General features: G+C 48.8%; 1 protein-coding gene across 6 annotated transcripts; it reads right to left on the bottom strand.

Annotated features, from left to right (window-relative positions):
* Positions 1–5: 5 nt before the first annotated feature.
* COG4 (component of oligomeric golgi complex 4) lies at positions 6–17,603 on the bottom strand. 6 transcript variants are annotated; one of them, XM_080637825.1, is made up of 19 exons: positions 17,271–17,603; positions 16,731–16,813; positions 15,333–15,447; positions 14,441–14,615; positions 13,632–13,825; positions 13,048–13,153; positions 11,617–11,774; positions 11,010–11,068; positions 9,876–10,009; positions 9,236–9,354; positions 8,440–8,606; positions 7,608–7,773; positions 5,985–6,047; positions 5,417–5,533; positions 3,755–3,847; positions 3,360–3,443; positions 2,338–2,439; positions 1,822–1,950; positions 7–1,591 (listed from the first exon to the last, which is right to left on the bottom strand). In XM_080637825.1, the coding sequence occupies exons 1-19, from the start codon at positions 17,406–17,408 to the stop codon at positions 1,457–1,459; spliced, it is 2,337 nt and encodes a 778-aa protein (XP_080493951.1). In that variant the 5' UTR covers positions 17,409–17,603; the 3' UTR covers positions 7–1,456. The 6 variants fall into 6 exon arrangements, 5 of the variants coding, with proteins under 5 accessions (XP_080493954.1, XP_080493953.1, XP_080493951.1 ...); XM_080637826.1 differs by having other exon boundaries at positions 1,458–1,591; positions 1,722–1,950; XM_080637828.1 differs by lacking the exon at positions 2,338–2,439 and having other exon boundaries at positions 6–1,591.
* Positions 17,604–17,656: the final 53 nt, after the last annotated feature.

Here is a 17,656-nt window from a genome sequence, read left to right as displayed (position 1 = left end):
GCAGTGCAGGGGAGGCAGCAGCCAGCGGCCTTCCAAAGCAGGGACATCTCTGCTGATTTAGAGCCTTCCAAAGCAGCGACATCTCTGCTAATTTAGAGGCTGCTGCTTCAGTTGGCTCCAGTAGGTGCCTTAGGTCTTTATGTGGCCTTTTTGTGCTGCTACATGCCCCAAAAGCCACAGAGGCTGGAGAAGCTGTCACAAGTGGCACAGGCAAAACCATCGCTGGAGGGAGACTTAGCCAGAAAGACAGCTTGCTAGGGCCTCCAGGCTGATTTGGTGGTTTCACTCCAGCTTTCATAGTTCTCCAAGGGGAAAAGAATGGGCAGTTGTGATTCTGCCGCTAGCAGGGTCCTTCCTGATCTTTGTGCAGCAGAGACTGCCCAACTGGCACACAATGTTCCTGCACCAAGAATGTACCTGGCCTTGGAATCAAGTCCTGCCCATGCTCAGAGACTATTTCTGCAGTGATTTACTTGTCCCTGCAGTCCCCTTGAATAAAACAGCTTGTTCCCAGCACGTGTTTATTTCCCCTCCGTCCCCAGCAGAGCTCCTCCCTCTCAGTGGGCCCTCAGAGTCCCAGCACTGCACAAGCAAAGCTCTCCTTGTGTAGGCACAGCAAGTTCTGGTCACTGGCCTCCACAACCCTGGCTGTCAGAGGCACAAATGCTGCTGCGGGAGGGAGCCACGCCTGGAAGCAGGCTAGCTCCCAGTGTTAGCTCTGGGGTATTTGTACTTGTGCTATGCCAATACCAGCTGGGGGCAGGCAGAAAGATCCTCTTGGTGCCATAGCACAGGGTGGGAGAAGTGGTGCCCAGCTCTTGTCCTGTGTCTCACCAGCTCTCTCCAGGCCCACAGACACACATACATCACCTGAGGTTGCTGCTCAGCCAGGTGAGGTTTATTTACAGAGTAGCTGTCCAGGGCACAAGAAGCTAGGACAGACACACCTGTGCTTCCTGTAGTGGCTTTCTATGGATTTTCTGACACCCTCTCAATAAGGAAATCATTCCAGAATGTCCCCATCACCACCAGGAGAGAGCCAGGGCTCAAGATGTGCAGGACTCCAGTAGCTGACCCTTCAACTGGTGGCACGGAAGAAACCCAGCTGTGGCCAGCAGCACAGGCAGAGCACTCTCTGCAGCCCCACATCTGAACCATGGCACAACAGCCCCAAATTCCCTGACCTGTGTCCTCCCACAGGGCAGCAGAAGGGAGTTACGAGCTGGCACAAGCTGGTCCTTCCAACTAGCTCATGTCTTGAGAAATAGTGCCATGCTGCTCTCCATGTAAGAGATTGCTGCCTTGTTTCTGCTCCCACAAAAGGATGGTGGCTCTTCTTGCCCAGTCCAGGAAAGCCCTTTGCTCCAAGCAACACGAGCAGAAGGGCAGACAGCACCCCATTCCCACACTGTTCATCAGCCTGGCGGCATCCTTCTTGCTGTTACCCCCGGCCCAGCTACAGGCGCAGGCGCTTGATGTCTTCACTGCGGAAGTCAATCCGGAGAGCCAGCACCTGCCGGACCTCGGCAGGAGTGAGGCGCCAGGTCAGTGGGCCCGAGTTCGCGCCCCAGTAATCCAGGATCTCCGTCACCTGGAGAGGAGAGACAAGAGCTGCAGGAACCACCTCAGCACGGACTGCCCTCACAGGCGAGTTCAAATGCAGTCACGTTATTTCCCGCCACTAACAAACACCCATCAGGCATGCGGCAACTTCTCCATACCTTATAAATATGATAATGTTAGGATGAGCCCAGTAAATCCATGTGGAGTCAGCCAGGGCTCCCACAATCCCTCAGTAAAAGCAGGCAAAGCACATCTCACCCTTTCCAGGTTGAGGATGGTGGCCATCTGCGAAAGTCGGGCAAACTTGTCACGGATAGTCCAGGTGGTGACTGTGGTGAGATAGGCTATGAGGGACCTCAGCTCCTTGTCAAACTGCAGACCGCCAAGCTGTGGGGTGAAGGGAGCACTGGTAACTCTGCAAACGGGCCCAGGTGTTATGCCAGATACGCAATGAACAAATACCAGGGCGAGAGGGGGAGGTCCCTGAGCAGGAGGGCTCCAGTTAGACCATTTATGGCTGGTTAAACCAGCTTATGTTTATGCCCACCTTAAAAGCCAGCCCCCTTTTTGATGCAAGCTCTTCCCAGTCCCATCACAACACGTTTTCTGCCTGTGTGCACTAACACAAGCTCTGCCTGAGCTGGCTACCAGTGGTGGCAGAGCTTCAGAGAATAACATTTGCCTCTGCCCTGCCCCATCCCTTCACTGAGGGTTTATTTCCTAGCAGAGGGTTTGCAATCAAGCCAGACTACAAGGCAGAGGAGTTTAGCTTACCCTGCTGAAAGTGGATTTGAGCAGCACTTTCTCCAGTTCAATAGCTATGAGACTGGTCATAAGACCAGTGAGGGTATCATATATCACTGGAGACAGTCCAGCCTGGAAGCAGAAACCTGTGTCATTGTTGTAAGCAGAGATCCATAAAAGCCAAGCCTATGACAGCTTTCACATAAAGACTCATTACTTGCACACTCAGCAAGTGGGGGGAATCCAGGGATGTGGGGCTTGCAAGGAAGCCTTGAGAACTGCAGGAAGAGGGGCTAACTGGATCTCTAAGAGCCCTGCAGGGCACTGCAGGACATCTGTGTCCATCCTTCCCCTGTGCAAGGGAACAATTGGGTGATGCTATGTTGAAGTCTGGCCAAAGCCTGGCAGGCTGCCTCATCCTTCTTGTAATGTGTAGAGTTTGTTCATCAAAAGTTTTAAAGGAGGATATTGTTTGTTACATTTTGGGAAGCTCTCTGTGACTGTCACTTTGTGTAGAAACATATTTTCTTTTGTTTTGTAGCTGTTGTATTTCTGCATTATGACTTCTGTATTGGGAGGGAGAAGTCAGTTGTGTTACTGCAGGGGATTGTGAGAGGGAAAAAGGGGGGGGTTGAGTAGTTTGAGGTAGTGTCTTCTTACAGCATATGGGGGATGGAGGTTGCTATGACAACTGAGCTGGGGGCGGGAGCTCCTTGAAACTTCCAGCAGACTTCTCGAAACTTCTGGGAGCTTCACGAGGCTTCTGGAAACATCTCGAAGTTTCTCGACTGTGAGACCCCAGCGGTGGGGAGAACCAGTGGAAAAGAGCCACGTCAGGATGTCCGGGTGGGGGGGACCACAGGATTGGCTGAAGTCCCGAGCCGAAAAGGTATAAGGGACAGCCTCCAAAAAGACCCGGTGTGCGTTTTGAGGGGGGCGGAGCGGAGCCTCCCGGCGCACCCAGCGCTGTTTTTTATCTGCTATCGCTTGCTCAAATTAATAAATTTATATTTTAAAACGAGATTGGCTCACTCGTCAATAACACTTCTCACCTTGAACTCTGTCATCTGCTGTTCCAGATTCAGGATGAACTGCTGGACCCAGGGATCATTAGCCTCATAGTCGCTGAACTCCTCCTGACATTGAAATACAGAAAGGATTGTTTACGTGGCTTGCCCTGAACAGCAGCAAACAGCCCATGAGACAGGAAGGCAGGTGGCTACGGGAGCAGCACTGCACCCCTTCCATTTTCTCAAGCTCCTCTCTAGCCAAATGCTCCTTTCCAAGCTTTCATAAAGAACAAGTTGTGGGTATTTTACTGTTGCTTTGTGCTGAGGAAAGAGCAGAGAACTGAGGGGAATGAGACAGCGTTTACTCTGACTGTGCTGCCTAGCAGAGGATGCAGAGTGCAGCAGCACAGCTGGAAGCAGAGAATGTTGAGCCTTACCTCCTCGATGTTGTGGGAGACAGAGAGGAACAAGTTGATCCAGGGCTTCACCTGGGGTTTGATGGCTGTGCTGTTCAGCTCACTGAGACCTTCCTGAGAGCAACAGGAAGAAGAGAGAAGAGTGACAGCACAGCTAACAGCTGACTGAGCACAGCAGCACACAACCTTTATAGTTACACTGACTTGATGCTGCCTCCAATCCCCACTGCAAGCTGGGGAAACTGACCCACGGGCTTGCATGGGAAGCTGAGCACAGAAGCTCCCAGTCCCAAACTCTTCTGGTGCTGACAAACTCTGAGGACACCACAACAAGAAGAGGAAGGACACTGGCCCAAAAGCTGCCACTGTGCTGACTTGCAGCCTTGTCTGAAGGCCACCTCTTTTCACAGGGCTACGGAGGTTTTCTGGCAGAAAAGAAGTGTTCAGTTCACATCCCTCCAGGGAGGAAAGGACACAAACACCAGCTTTTCCACTCAGCAACAGCCAGGAGGCCACTGTGATTGGGCTTGACTGATGCCTCCCACCTCCAGTGCAGCTTAACTCAGTAGGAGAAGCTAAAAAGATAAAAGCTGTAACCACAGCTAGTTCCCTGAATTAATCATAACCCCAGCTCATGCCATCTCCCCCAAGCAGCAGGTTGTCAGCAAAGGCTGTTCTGTCTGCTCTGGTGCTAAAGAGCTCTCTGAGAGCTCCCTCCTGCCAACCACCCTCATTTGGCTCAGCAAGATGTCAAAAAAGCTCACTCAGCATGAAACTACTCAGGTACCAATACAGCCTGGTGCTTGACTGAAGTTTTTAACTAAAACTGGCATTTCTGAGCAGGCCCTGCTGGCAATTGTCCCTTTTCAAAGGCAAATTCAATGTATGTGTGACTTGGGCAGTGCAGGAGCTTGCTGCTCAGACTCTTGATTGCTTTGCAGCCAGTTTTAATACTGCACTAGAACTAGACTGGAGTTTTACTCCTTACTGATGAGCTCTTTTGTTTCCATACTGACCACAAGCCTCAAGAGGGTTTGCTGGCAATATTGGTCTGAAGGCATCTGGCTGCAGAGAACTGCAAAACCAAACGAGAAGTAGCCTGGCCCCTCTGTGAAGTACAAAGCTGATGGCAAACCTGGCTCTAAACACTCTCAAAAGAGGTATTAGGTCTTTCTGCTTCTCCCCCTGCCAGAGACCACTGTGAAATTTTAGGGTAAGAGGCCCCAGCATGTGGATTTAGCTCTCCTTCCCAGGGATTATTTCCATTTGGGAAAAGCAAGAGAAACCTGAGAGAACAGCTCTTCTCTATGAACAGCCCACCTTCAGCATTATCTAGGAGGCTCTGCACAACTGACAGTGTTCTGTGCCATAGGGCAAATGGAGGAGATGGAAATGCTATACATATTTCTTCTTTTGAAAATGCTGAACCAACTGCAACTCTGTGCTGAGTGAAGACAAATGGAGCAATATTCCTTCTGGCTCTGCAGCTGCTTCCAGTGCTTTTGACGCAGCCACCAGCTGGTGTGGCTCTGCAAACAAGCTGGATCTGTTTCCATGCCTCAAAGCTGACTATTTACTCTCTCCTACCCCCTACCAGCACTCCTGAAGCTAGACGTGGCCCAGGCCTTGGGTTGCAATGATTCCTGCCTGAGGAGGCCTGCAGTGACTCATCAAGACACTCACCTGCAGCAGGTCACGGAACTTGTTGGAGACAGCAGCCATGTCAGAGAGGCAGCTGTCAATCTTGGCCTGTGCTTGCTCACCCCCAAAGCCTTGGCTAAGCAGTTTGCTGCAGTCACTCTGCAGGGAAGAGATCCATGAGCAAGTTAAGGTTTAATAACTTGGGCAGTTTCTATCCCTTCATGTTGCTGAGCTCTGGTGCCCACCAGCATGGTTGCAAGCTAGGACAGGCGTCAGACTTGCCCCTGTGAAGAAGCTGGGAGAGGACAGCAAGAAAGGACACCACGGGCTCTAGCCCAGCATCAGACAACCACAACCTTCCAGTGATACACGTTATTCCACTGGCTCCCAACATGTGCCACATAGGTTAGGCTGGAGGAACTGGTATTTCCAGCTGATACTATCCACTGGGAGATTGCTCTGTCAGCTCAAAATTGCCTTCCTAAGGCTGGAGGGCAAAGACCTCAGGAATTTGGGCACAGCAGAAGTCCAGATGCTTTAACTGATCCCCACCAAGGCAGGATATTACAAATTTGATTAAGAAAAAAGCAGTAAAGAATCCAGACCTCACCTCCAAAGTCTTCTTTAGGGTCATGATGTTTTCGCTGCAGACTTCCACATTGTTTAAGGTCACCTAGAAAAAAAAAAACCCACAAAACAACCCCAAGTAGAATTCATTAGAATTTCTCAGTTCCTCAGCCCCCAGTCCATAGGTTTCCTCCATGCCCTGCTCACAGTACAGGCAGAAAGGCAAACATCTAAGGGACAGATTGCCTACTGTGTGATCAAAGCATTGCAGATTCCTGCAGCTGCATGAAGATGAGCTATAGTAACTGAGCATGTGTGCTGAACCTGCAGCAAGTACAAAGTTTGAGGCACTTTACTCCTCTTCCTCATTATTCTATTCACAATGTTGCAGCAAAGCTGCACTTGTGGGTGGAAGACAGGATGTATCCCAACTTCTGGGAGAGTGTCATGAAGAACAGACTGTGAGTGGCTAGAGGTGATGGTTTATACACTGTGTCCACAGCAGCAGGGGAGGGAGGAAGGCATTTGTATCTGGGCAGGAGGAATTGGCACCCCTCCTGCCTGGTAAGTATCTGCTCTTCACTGAACAGACTGTTCTCTGCCTGCTGAAGCTGAAATGTCACTATGAGGCTGGAGTTTGTGCAGACAGGGAAATGAGGCAAACTGGCAGGTGAGTGAGGAATTCCAGTGGGAGAACTGACATTCTAAGCACTTTCCTTCAAGAAGTGCAGAAACCTGTAATGAAGAATTTAATGAAATGGAAGAGTTCAGTCCTTTCTGCTCTCTTTGTTGCCTTTTCTCCTTTTACAGTGAAAGCCACAAGGAACATTTTCAGCACTCGGTGTTCACAACAATTTGCAGAGAGGGAAACAAGTCAGGGTGAGCCAGCCCCCTCCGCAGTGCTCTCAAGAGTCTCTGCCCACAGGTCTGCTCAAACAGCAGGGCTGGTCAAGAGAAGTAAGCACATCCAGTTGCTCTTCCAGGGAAGTCTTTTCCACAATGCAAGGTCTGTACAGCATCCCACCATGGGGAAGGATCTGATACACTGCAGAAAGCTGGAAGAATGGCCTTTCAAATGCTCTCCAAGGGGTCTCTAATGCTCACTATCATGTTCTGGCCTGCTCAAGCACACAGAAAGTTGCAGCGCTGCTTATGAGAAGCCAACAGGAGGATCTTGCAGGCCAAGCAGAGAAGACAACCCTGCTCTAATGGAAATTCTGATCTGATTAAGTGAGAATGAAGGATCTCTGAGCCTGGGCCATGAAACTTTTTCATCTAGAGAGGAAGTGTGCTGAACCTGCAGCAAGTACAGCACACTAGGAACAAGATGCTCTCCCACCACCACTTTTGTGCAGAGCCTGTGAGCAACAGGATTGCTGGACACCTCAAAAGAGCAAGGACTCTTCCCTAGCCTGGAGGCAATCACCACTGCAGCAGCCCTAGAGGCTGTCACAGGATCATACTTGCACAGGACCTTTGTGGAAGCCCTACAAATACAAGGTGATGTTAAAGCACCTACTAGACAGGCAAAGTCAGGCCGCCCACTACAGCTGAACAGGCTTTCAGGTTCTCTGAACATGTGATAGTCACACCAATCCTGTTCCCAAGAGCTCCCCATTGTCTTTCCCTTCAACTGAACTCATTCTGGACCAGCCACCATACCCACCAGAAAGGACTGCTTTGCTTCATCGGCGCTTTCAATGCCTTTGGTATCAAACTTGCCCTGCTGCAAGCTGCTGTGCATGATGTTCACGGCACTGGTTACCCCCCTCTGGAAATCCTGGAAGGTCGTGGCTGGAAAGCCCTGCTTCAGCTTGTTGTACAGAACTTCCCTATGAGGCAAGCAAAACACACCATGCCTTAGAGCAATTACTGTGCTCTGTGCCAGGGGACAGCACTCTGGCTGAGCCATGACTCGAACAAGGTAAGTGGAACTTCAGAAGGGACAGAAGAGAGCTGGCAAGTATCTCCTGACAGCATCTAACGGACACAATGCTGAAAGAAAAACACAACCACTCAGTTTCTGATCTTTCCCCAAAATCCTGCCTGCAGCTGTCTGCAGTCTTCAGTCAGTTCCCCACTCCCACGTTAGGATGAAAAACAGAAGCCAGATAATCTCTGCAGGCTCACCCCAAGTTCATACTACTAAGCAAGCTCACAGGCAGCCCAGAGAAAATTAGGGATGACCGTGTACCATCAAGCAGGGTAGCACTCCAATGCTATGAGGTGATCCGGTCTCATTGGTATTCTGAGCCATGAGGTTCCTCTGTTTCTTCTACAGGTGACCATGACTACTGTGAGAAAAGCATGCCCAGCTCCATCTTCCCACACCACACCCGATGCTGCCTCATGCCTCATTGCATGGAAGCATCTTCCATGGAGATGACAAACCAGAGGTTCAAAGGCGAAGAACACAGGTAAGACCATCTGACAGGAAGCACTGTTTGCAGAACGTGAGGTGGAGGCAAGTTACAATGAACCTGGCGTATTTTCATTACCTGAAGTCAGACTCTAGTTCAGTGGTGGAGTGGTTGATCATGGCACAAAGACAGTCTATGCTGGAGCTGGACAGAGCACGCCCAATGCACTTCTTCACTATATAAAACACATCATCCACCATGCTGGAGGTGAGCTGGCCCTTCTCATAGCTGTCCATAGCAACAGCCTGCAAAGAAAACTGTCTCAGTGCCCTCAGCTCAGCTAGTAAAGGTGCTCTCTCAAAAGCAGTGCTGTGAGACCAAACCTCCAGCCTTTCCATTCCAACCTGAGCTGAAGTGTACCATGAGTGGGGCATGGCAGTGGCAGCACCAGTGGCGCCCACCTCTTGATAGCTTCATGGCATCAGCCTCATACTTCCATGGGATGGACGTGCCAAGCCATCAAATCAGGGGAGAGCACGAATGCAGTCCCCCACTACCACAAATTATGCAGTCGAGTTTCCTGCATTTGGGGAAATCTCAGGGGTCAGCACATCCGGAGTGCAAAGGATGAACCTCGCTCTGGGAAAGCTACCTGCCTGATCATGGTGTCTCCTCTGCTAGCACACAACTCATTGTAGTTTTCAGTACCCCATAGTGCTGGCAGACCTGTGTCTGGAAGATACTCAGGGGTATGTTTGGAGACAAAGTTCAGAAACAACCAATTGTTTTTCAAGGAAAACAAAAGACCTTCCCAATGACTGCAGACCTGCCATGTACTCATCTCCCTCCCTAGGGATGCCCAGCAGAGGACTGAGCTGAGGTCTCAGCTGCTGGCAGAGGGTGCAGCTATTGCAAGCAGCAGTCTGAGCCCTACTTTGTTGACTGTTTCCCTCATGAAGTATTCCTCCATGGTGATGTAGTAGCCAATGAGCTCTTGCATGGTGCGACTCAGCAGACAGTTGTTGAGGAGCTTGTCCAGGTATTTCTGATGCTCTAAAGAACACAAAAAAGAACCATCAGCAAGGACCTAGTGCGAGAAAGCAGTTCCACCTAATCCCCTTGCTGTTGCCTGTCTCATGGACACCTAAAGGATGCACCTGCAAAGCCCAACCTGCAATAAATCAGGGGCCTCAACTGTGGAGCTGAAATTGCCAAGCTGACTTTTGCAGATGACAAAACTGATTTCCTGAGCTCCACAGAGTACCAAACCCTTGAGCCTCTTTTCCATATGGCCTCTGCCTTTAGAATCTGTGCCTAGAGTAATCAAAGGGCTCTCCATGTCTATGGGCACCTTGTTTACTATACTCTGAAGTCATTCCTAACATTGGTTTCCCCACTAGAAGGAACAACCAGTGCTTAAAACAGGTTTGGGGAGGCCAGGCTACACAATCCTCTTCCAGAGAGTGCTCCCTTTGCCGATCCTGTTTCACTCTGCTCTGCCACTAACTCAGCAATATCTCCACTGCTGGCTGAAGGAGAAGAGAGCCTGCAAGCACTGGTATTCAAGGTGTTACCTTGCTTTACCTCCTCTGAGGCCATGGAGTCTCCCACCTCAAAATCGGCTATTATTCGTCTCTTGATGAACCTCAAGTAGAGCTCACTGCGGGCGTTCATCAAAGTGACTTCTGTTAAAATAGGGTCAAGCTCCCTAGAAGACGCATAACAAGAATCAAGGTAGCAAGACTACAAAAGGAGATTTACTAATTTAACTGAGTAGTGTGTTCTCTGCTCTTACTATGAGATCAATACCACCCCTTCCCATCTGTGCCATTGAGTGACAAAGCTCAGCAGAATAACCAGTATGTGCAAAGAATGCACACACAATCAAAACAGGAAAAATCATTACAGAGAAGCCTCTTTTTTCATCATAGATGCAAGAACAACCAGAGTGAAATCACAGCAGTAAGGACTGCAAGATGAAGCAACCTGATATAACTACAAAATTAGCCCCACTTTGAATGGGAGGGTGGGCTAGAGACCTTTGGCAGTCCTTTCCTACCTCAGTTTTGCTATGATTCTTGTGAGTCTTGTGGCCAGTGTTAGAAAAGCCTGGTCCCTACCATCTCCATCTATGTGCTTTTGTGCACAGATTCATGTGTTTCTCTGAAAACGATGAAAAATCAGCTCAGGAAACATGAGAACAAAAAAAGCACATGACAATGCAGAATGCAGTGTTCAGATCAGGGATAACTATGAAAAAAGAAAAACCAGACTGTCACATCAGCAGCTTTTTCATCAGTGTGCGCAGAACTTTACAAATCCTGCTCAAAGCCTCACAACACACAAGTGGGGCAAAGATCCATTATCTTTATTTTACAGATGAAAAAGCAAAAGCTCAGAAACCAAACTGTGACCACTAAAAGGTTGTGGGCACAGGTAATTAAAGTCTCAGTCATTTGTGTGCAGTGATACTGCCAGCCCTCCATCAATGTTTAGGCCTGAGGTTTAAAAGTAATGAGTAAGGAAAATAAAACACCACCACAGAAGCTGCCTTTATAAAAGGGCAGTGAAGGGCACCTAATAATTGGATTTTATGCTTTAGTGGCCACAAAGCCTCTGGAAGACCAGAAGAGTTATCTAAATGCTAAGTAGTGTTAACAACAGCTCAAGAGTGGAAGGTAAAGAGCTAAAAGAGGTTTTGCTTGTACCTTGGTTCGATCTTCTCTGCAGAAGAACTTCTCATCATGCTATTCTGAACTTGCTGGAACTGCAATCACAAAAAAGGAGATTCATCAAAGCCTTTGCTGATGACCTGGTGTTAACCACTTCTCCTGCTGTTGTCTAAGGAGATGCTTACTCAGGGTGGGTGACAGAAATGCGCTGCAGGAAGCACTGGCAGAGAAGGGAGTCACATCATTTAACCCCCTCCTCCAAGACAGAGCTCAGCCTGCCAGGAAGAGTGGTAGGATGGGAATGCCAACAGAGGCACCAAGGTATATGGCCATGAGACAGCCCTGCAGCAGACAGAAGCGGGAACACCACAGTAGGGAAAGTGTACTGAAAGCACCCTACAGACCTGCATAGTGAAGAATCCTGTCCCCAGTGCCCATTTACCATGCTCCCAGTGAATCCTTCTCTGCAGCAGAAGGAATAGCTACAGGCTGGACCCCTTCAGCCGTCAGTGCAAATGTGGAGCAAAGCAAGGTTTCTCTCAATATACAAGATCAAACTTTGCCACCTCAATGGCAGTCAGAGCTCCACGGAGCTGGAGGAGGCCACTGTTGGCTGCATCAAGCAGCATCATGCTCCTCTTACCTGCCTGTGATAGTCCCTCTCTTTGATGAACTTGTCCACCACTTTCTCAACCTGCCTGTCACACTCCACTTGCAGGTGCTTGATGAGGGTGTACAGCCTCCCAGGCCCATAGTAGGTCTCCACAATGGGCTGGTGTGTCTCCACAATGCGAGCAATCCCTGAAGGAAGAGGGGAAGCACAAAAGGAATACTCAAGCAGGAGTTCCCATCCAGTCTGGACCCAGAGCAGAGTTACACAGTTCCACAGACAGGACTTAACAAGAGTTCACATCCAGATTAGCAGTTTAGACTGTCCAGCCGCTATCTGGCACTTCACTGAAGGCCTGTTATAACAACCCCTCATTTCATGGCATCTTCTCTCTGATATGACACCTTCTATACTTTCTGCTGTTTTTTTGCAAGACTACAGTGCAAACCTCCTGGAGCACAAGGCATCTGTTCCTACAGCGAGCTCCTGCCATGCAATGTGTCAGCTGCCCTCCTATCCAGCAAGATAAAAGGTATGAAGTTTCTACAGGAGAAAGCTGCATAAGCTAAACCTGGCAGGGGACACAACTACCACCCAAACCCTGCCTCAGCTTTCAGCGTCTGCCAGGTTACAGGAGAAGAGCGGTGTCAGGAAAATCAACTTAGGGAAAGCTCTGCTCTTATCTGTCACACAAGTGCCCAAGAAAGCAAGCATTAGTGATGGCAAGGCCTCCTTGGAGAAAAAAGCTCATCTCCAAGGAGGTATCTCTACAATATTGCTTTTTTCTCACAAACTCTCTACTCCAAGAGTTAGCAACACTCCCCCTCTTTTGAAGCAACTGCCAAGAAAGCCTCAGGAGTTCTAAGGACCTTCAATAGCAGCACAGGTGCCAGGCTGGGAGAATGACCTGGCACTTGTGCAGCCTGGAATTATAGTAAACTTAATAGAGAAGATGACTAATCACCACGGATCTCAATTACTGTCTTTGGCGACATTCCCACAGAGCATTTATATTCAGTTCTCTCCCTTCCCTTTCTGCTTACATGTTCCCATAGTCCTCTGTGAAGAACCAGGCCTGGAGGCATCAACAGATGCTCAGTCTTAAGGGGTTTGATTTGTTTGTCTGGAGAGCTGCCTATCTGAAGAAACCTTCAGAGAATACCCATTTGTTCTGAGGACACAGAGAACAGGAAAAGTCTGTTTCCTGGAAGAAGCTAACAAATCCTTTGCAAATCCACTCTGTACCTGAGCAAGCTATATGTAGACAAGCTTGCTTATTTTAATGCCCTCTCCTGGCTGGGAATGATCTATTAGTTGTGTCCCTCTAGTATGACACTTTCATAGTTGAAAGAGGAAGGACACATGCCGTGATCTCCTGGAGCTATAATGAAAAGCATTTAAATTGGTGGACAATCATATCACAGATTATTTTCAGTTCATCAACAAAAAGGAAAGGAAAATTACCTTCAAAGAGGAGCGTCAGCGCGTCCGCAAAGATGACAGCAGCCCGACGGTCACTCATGTCTGTTCCCATCACCAGCTGCAGGTTCTCTTCTGCTTTGTTGGCCACCTGCATGACAACAGGACAAGTCAGCTCATGACAATCAAAGATACTCTTCATCCCATTGGGTGGTCCTCTGTTGCTTGACCTGTAGAGCTTTTGGTGGCCTTCCCATTGCAAAAGCTATTGCTCTTGTTTCTCCTTTGAACAGGGATCCTTTCCTCTCTTGTGGAAAACTGAAGGGTCAAGGAGAGGCAGAAACTTGTTCTTCTCTCTCCAGGCTCCCTTGCAGAAAGCTTAAGCAAGGACAAACAGTAAGACACAGAAGGAGAAGCCATCTAGCCATCGGGGTCTGTATTCAGACACCAGAAAGCCCATTCCAGGATGCAAAATGCAGGGAGAGAGATGAACTAAGGCCAGTGCTGGCTTTTAAGATTAGCAACCCAGAGCTAAGACCTTCTTCCACTATATCTGTTGACGGAGACTGGGTTTTGCTTTCCCTCCAGGAGACCAGCCAGGTCACAGTATGTTTCACGGAACGTGTTACCTGCTTGCAAAGGTACTCCGAGAACTTGCTCAGCCCCTCTTCATGTAAGCCTAGCAGAGGAAAGATCTTGAAGAACCGTTCCACCTGGGGCAAGTCTCCCTGCTTCATAGCTGTGTCGAACTTCTCTGTGACAATTGTCTTCAGGCGCTGTTCTGCTTCCTGCAGGAGCTTCAGGTTGGCATCAATTATGCCCCCTGGTCAAAAGAACAAAAAAGAAAGGGAAGAGTGACAGCGCAATATCAGTATCATATCAAGAGCTACTTCTCTTTCCCTAGGAGAAATACCAATAACCCCAGGGTGAGAATGCAGAAGACATGCTGGAATTCCACTACAGGCAAAGAAAAAAAAGGTACACGTGTGATGTACATGCAGCTAATCTCGTGGTCTTGCATGGAAGATGCGAACACATCAACTAATACATTTCTTTAGGGATCAGGCAATTTACTCATTCATTTCCAGTTCCTCTGCTTGGTAGCACACTGTAACATTGCCACAGTTCTCCCTCACAGAGCCTTTCCCCTTACTTCTTCTGACCTGAACATTTTGTCCTTCGGTGAGTTAGTACCTGAAATAGTATTAAAGCTGTGTGCCAGGAACTCTCATTTAATGATAATTCAAATCTAGTAACACTTCAAAAATGCTCATATCTATGTTACTCTATAAAACAGAGAGATACTAAGATCCTTGGCTAGCATTAGATCTTCTGCTTTGTCTGTTGTGCTAAGGCTATCTGCCATGGGAAATTATGCAGCCTCTGGTTATCTACTGGAAAGGTGCCTTGTCAGCTTCACCTCATAAACAGTACTTACCTTCCTTGCCCTGCCGACTGAGCTCAATCACTGATTTGTCCAGAGACAGATAACGATGGATATGAGCTGCTGCTTGTTCATAATCTTCATTTCGCAGGGCTGTTTGAACTCCGTCCATACAGAACTTCAGGTCAAGGATGTCATCAGCTCTTTGAATGGCCTGATAGAGTCGATTCTGCAAGAAAGGCAATGCATAAGGCTTCCTGCTGCAGACTGGAGCAGGAACGAGAATTATAAGACAGTGTGTGTGTATGGGAAAGAAACAGACTGAGGTGATACTTCTCTGCATAATAAACAACTATGTAAGCCGAAATGCCACACTACTTAAAAAGGCATAAAACCAATGGCTCCAAGAGAGGAACAGCATGTATCAAAACTCAGATTGAACTTGGAGGCCATATTCCACAGGCAGAGACAAAACCACGTTATCTGTTTGATTTGAACAGTTGTGCTGAGCACTGGGACTTGAAACCTCTTAGCCTGTATCTGCAGAAAGAATGTAACAGCCTGGATTCCTGATCAGTCTTGGGTGACAACAACTAACTCCCGTCTTCAGCACTGATGTAACTGATAAAAGAGTCCTAACGAAGATTAACCTCAGCTTATTCACTATATTCTACAAGGAGCTGCATGGACAGGACGGGATGCTGGAAAACCAGCTGCTCTATGGAATAGCATATACATATACTCTTGTACCCTGCAATATCCAGGAACCCAGCACGGTACCATTCCCTAACAACACTATATACTGCTAAAACGAAGAACAAAGCCATTTTCAGTCCAGCTACCCACCACAGAGAAGAGCATGTTTCTCTATTGTGCTGTAAGCACACGAGCAGACAGATTAGGGCTTGCTGGTGACAAGTCCCAGATACCTGCTCAGTCCCGTTACCTTGGCCAGGTCGAGCTGGCGGACTTTACTGCTGACATTCTCGGCAAGGTTACAGGTGAAGGTGATCATCCCTGCCAACTGCTGGGCATCCCCCTCAATGAGCTGCAAGTTAGGGCTGGAACACATGCAAATTGAACATGAGATGCAAATATTAAATAGTCCAATGGTCTACAACAGCAGGATGGTTCTTCCTCCAAACCCAATTGCTCCTGAGTCATGGTTTAAGCCCAGCTGGTAAATCAGAACCACGCAGCTGCTGACTCCTTTCCCCCGTTACTCCCCCTGCCAGCAGGATGGAGAGGAGAACCAAAAGAATGTAAATCCCACGGGTTGAGATAAGAGCTGTCCAGTAACTAAGGTATAATACAAAACTACTACCACTAATAATAATGATAAGGGAAATAACAAGGAGAGAAAATATAAAACTAAAAGGGGAAAGGGAAAAACCCAATGAACACAAGTGATGCACAATGCAATTGCTCAGCATCCACCGACTGGTACCCAGCCCGACCGGAGCAGCGATCTGGGCCTTCTGGGTAACTCCCCCCAGTTTCTATATTAGGCATGACGTGCTGTGGTATGGAATAGCCCTTTGGCTAGTTTGGGTCAGCTGTCCTGGCTCTGCTTCCTCCCAGCTTCCCGTGCCCCTCCTTACTGGCAGAGCATCAGACTGAGAAGTCCTTGATCAGAGTAAGCATTACTTGGCAACAACTAAAACATTGGTGTGTTGCCAGCACTGTTCTCAGACTAAAGTCGAAAACAGCACTGCACCAGCTACTAGGAAGGAGAAAAATAACACAGCTGAATCCAGGACATCCTGTCAGCAACTGTATCTCTGAATTCATGTCCCTCCTCCAGAAGCAAAGCATCCATATCAGGCTGCCTTGCTATCAGACAGGGGATGAACGAGCTACTGAGGCTTTATGATATTCTCTGCTTCTGAAAAGAAAGATGAAATCTGTAAACTTGGTGCTCCAAGCTTCTATTGGACATAAGGCCACTTGAGATGGCTTTCCAGACTGCATGCACAAACTTACCACAGAGGCAATAAAATTTGTCCATACTTGTAAACAGCCTGACACAAAACATCTGATCCAAGCATCAATGCTGAAACCTGACAATCTCTGGGGTGAGACCTTCAGCCTACACCAAAATGGGTCAGTCTGCGTGAAGGTGCAGCACTTCCCTCTGTTAGTGCTGCTGAGAAGAACCAGGTGCCCAGGGATAAGGATCCAGCTACTGTTCCCTACTGCAAACTGATTTAAAGTCTGACATTTTCTGAGAATGAATATGCTTCCCTTGCAACACTAAAATGAATTTTCACGTCACACAGTAAGCAGGAAGGTACTGAACAGTGCACAGCAGCAGAAAGAAGGGGAGATGGTAAGGATCACTAACCCCATGCGATGAAGTACAACCATCTTGTTCTCTATAGTGCTTTGCTGCTCCAGGAGGGCATCAAGTTCTTCCTGCACAACTTTCTGAAAGGAAAGGATGAAGTCTTGTGTGACTTAAGCTCTCCTTCAGGCCCGCCACTTACCACAGACCAGTCGAGAACACCCATCTAGTAAGGTGTCAGCACTTCGAAGAGCTCATATGACAATTAAAACCTTCTAATCTCTCGTTTTAATCCTGTACCTTTTTAGATTTGCCATTTGAAAGCATCAGTAATGCAAACTTTATCACACTTTTAAGCCAGACAACCCCCAAGCTCCGCCCCCGCTGCACTTTCAATGCACAGGGATCCCGAGCCCGGGAGCTGCTCACGATCCGAGGACACCAGCTCCGCGGAGGCAACACCGCCCCCATACACCGGCCCTGAGGACTGTCCAGGTCGTATCTGACTCCTTTGAAAAGAATCCGGACGACAGGGGTAGGCCTGACAGCGAGGCACCCGCTCTCGCACCTCAAGGCCGCCCGGGCCCGCGCCCCACACACCTCCTCCTCACAGAGCCGGCTGTAGGCGGCCTCCAGCTCTACCAGGTCGGTAAGCGACTGAATCCGCTCCATGGTCAAGGCTGAGGCGGCCGCGCCACCTCCCTCCGCCCTCGGGCCCGACGCCGTGGCCCCCGCCATCTTAGATGCAGCTGACGCGGTCTATGCCGCATCAGGCTCAGCCGGGGCTACCCATAGCGGTGCCTGAACGTTTACAGCCGCTCGTATCCGCCTGACAGCGCGACAGGATCACGCTGCCCGTTTCTCTATACAAGATCGCGGCTGTCTTTTTTTTTTTTTTTTTTTTTAGGGAGGCTCTTGATACAGATAGCTGCTGTCATCGTCACGCGAACATTCAGGCGCCGCTTCGGCAGACACACGACGCGCGC

This window comes from Psittacula echo (assembly GCF_963264785.1).
Source record: "Psittacula echo genome assembly, chromosome: Z".
NCBI classification, from domain to species: Eukaryota; Metazoa; Chordata; class Aves; order Psittaciformes; family Psittacidae; genus Psittacula; species Psittacula echo.
This window is presented reverse-complemented; position numbering and strand designations above follow the sequence as displayed.

Coding starts and splice junctions, on each gene's coding strand:
- COG4 (XM_080637825.1), bottom strand. CDS start 17,408: ATGGCGGGGGCCACGGCGTCGGGCCCGAGGGCGGAGGGAGGTGGCGCG. Junction 11,069..11,616: donor AGAGGGACTATCACAGGCAG/GTAAGAGGAGCA, acceptor TTGTGATTGCAG/TTCCAGCAAGTTCAGAATAG. Junction 7,774..8,439: donor GAACTAGAGTCTGACTTCAG/GTAATGAAAATA, acceptor CTTGCCTCATAG/GGAAGTTCTGTACAACAAGC.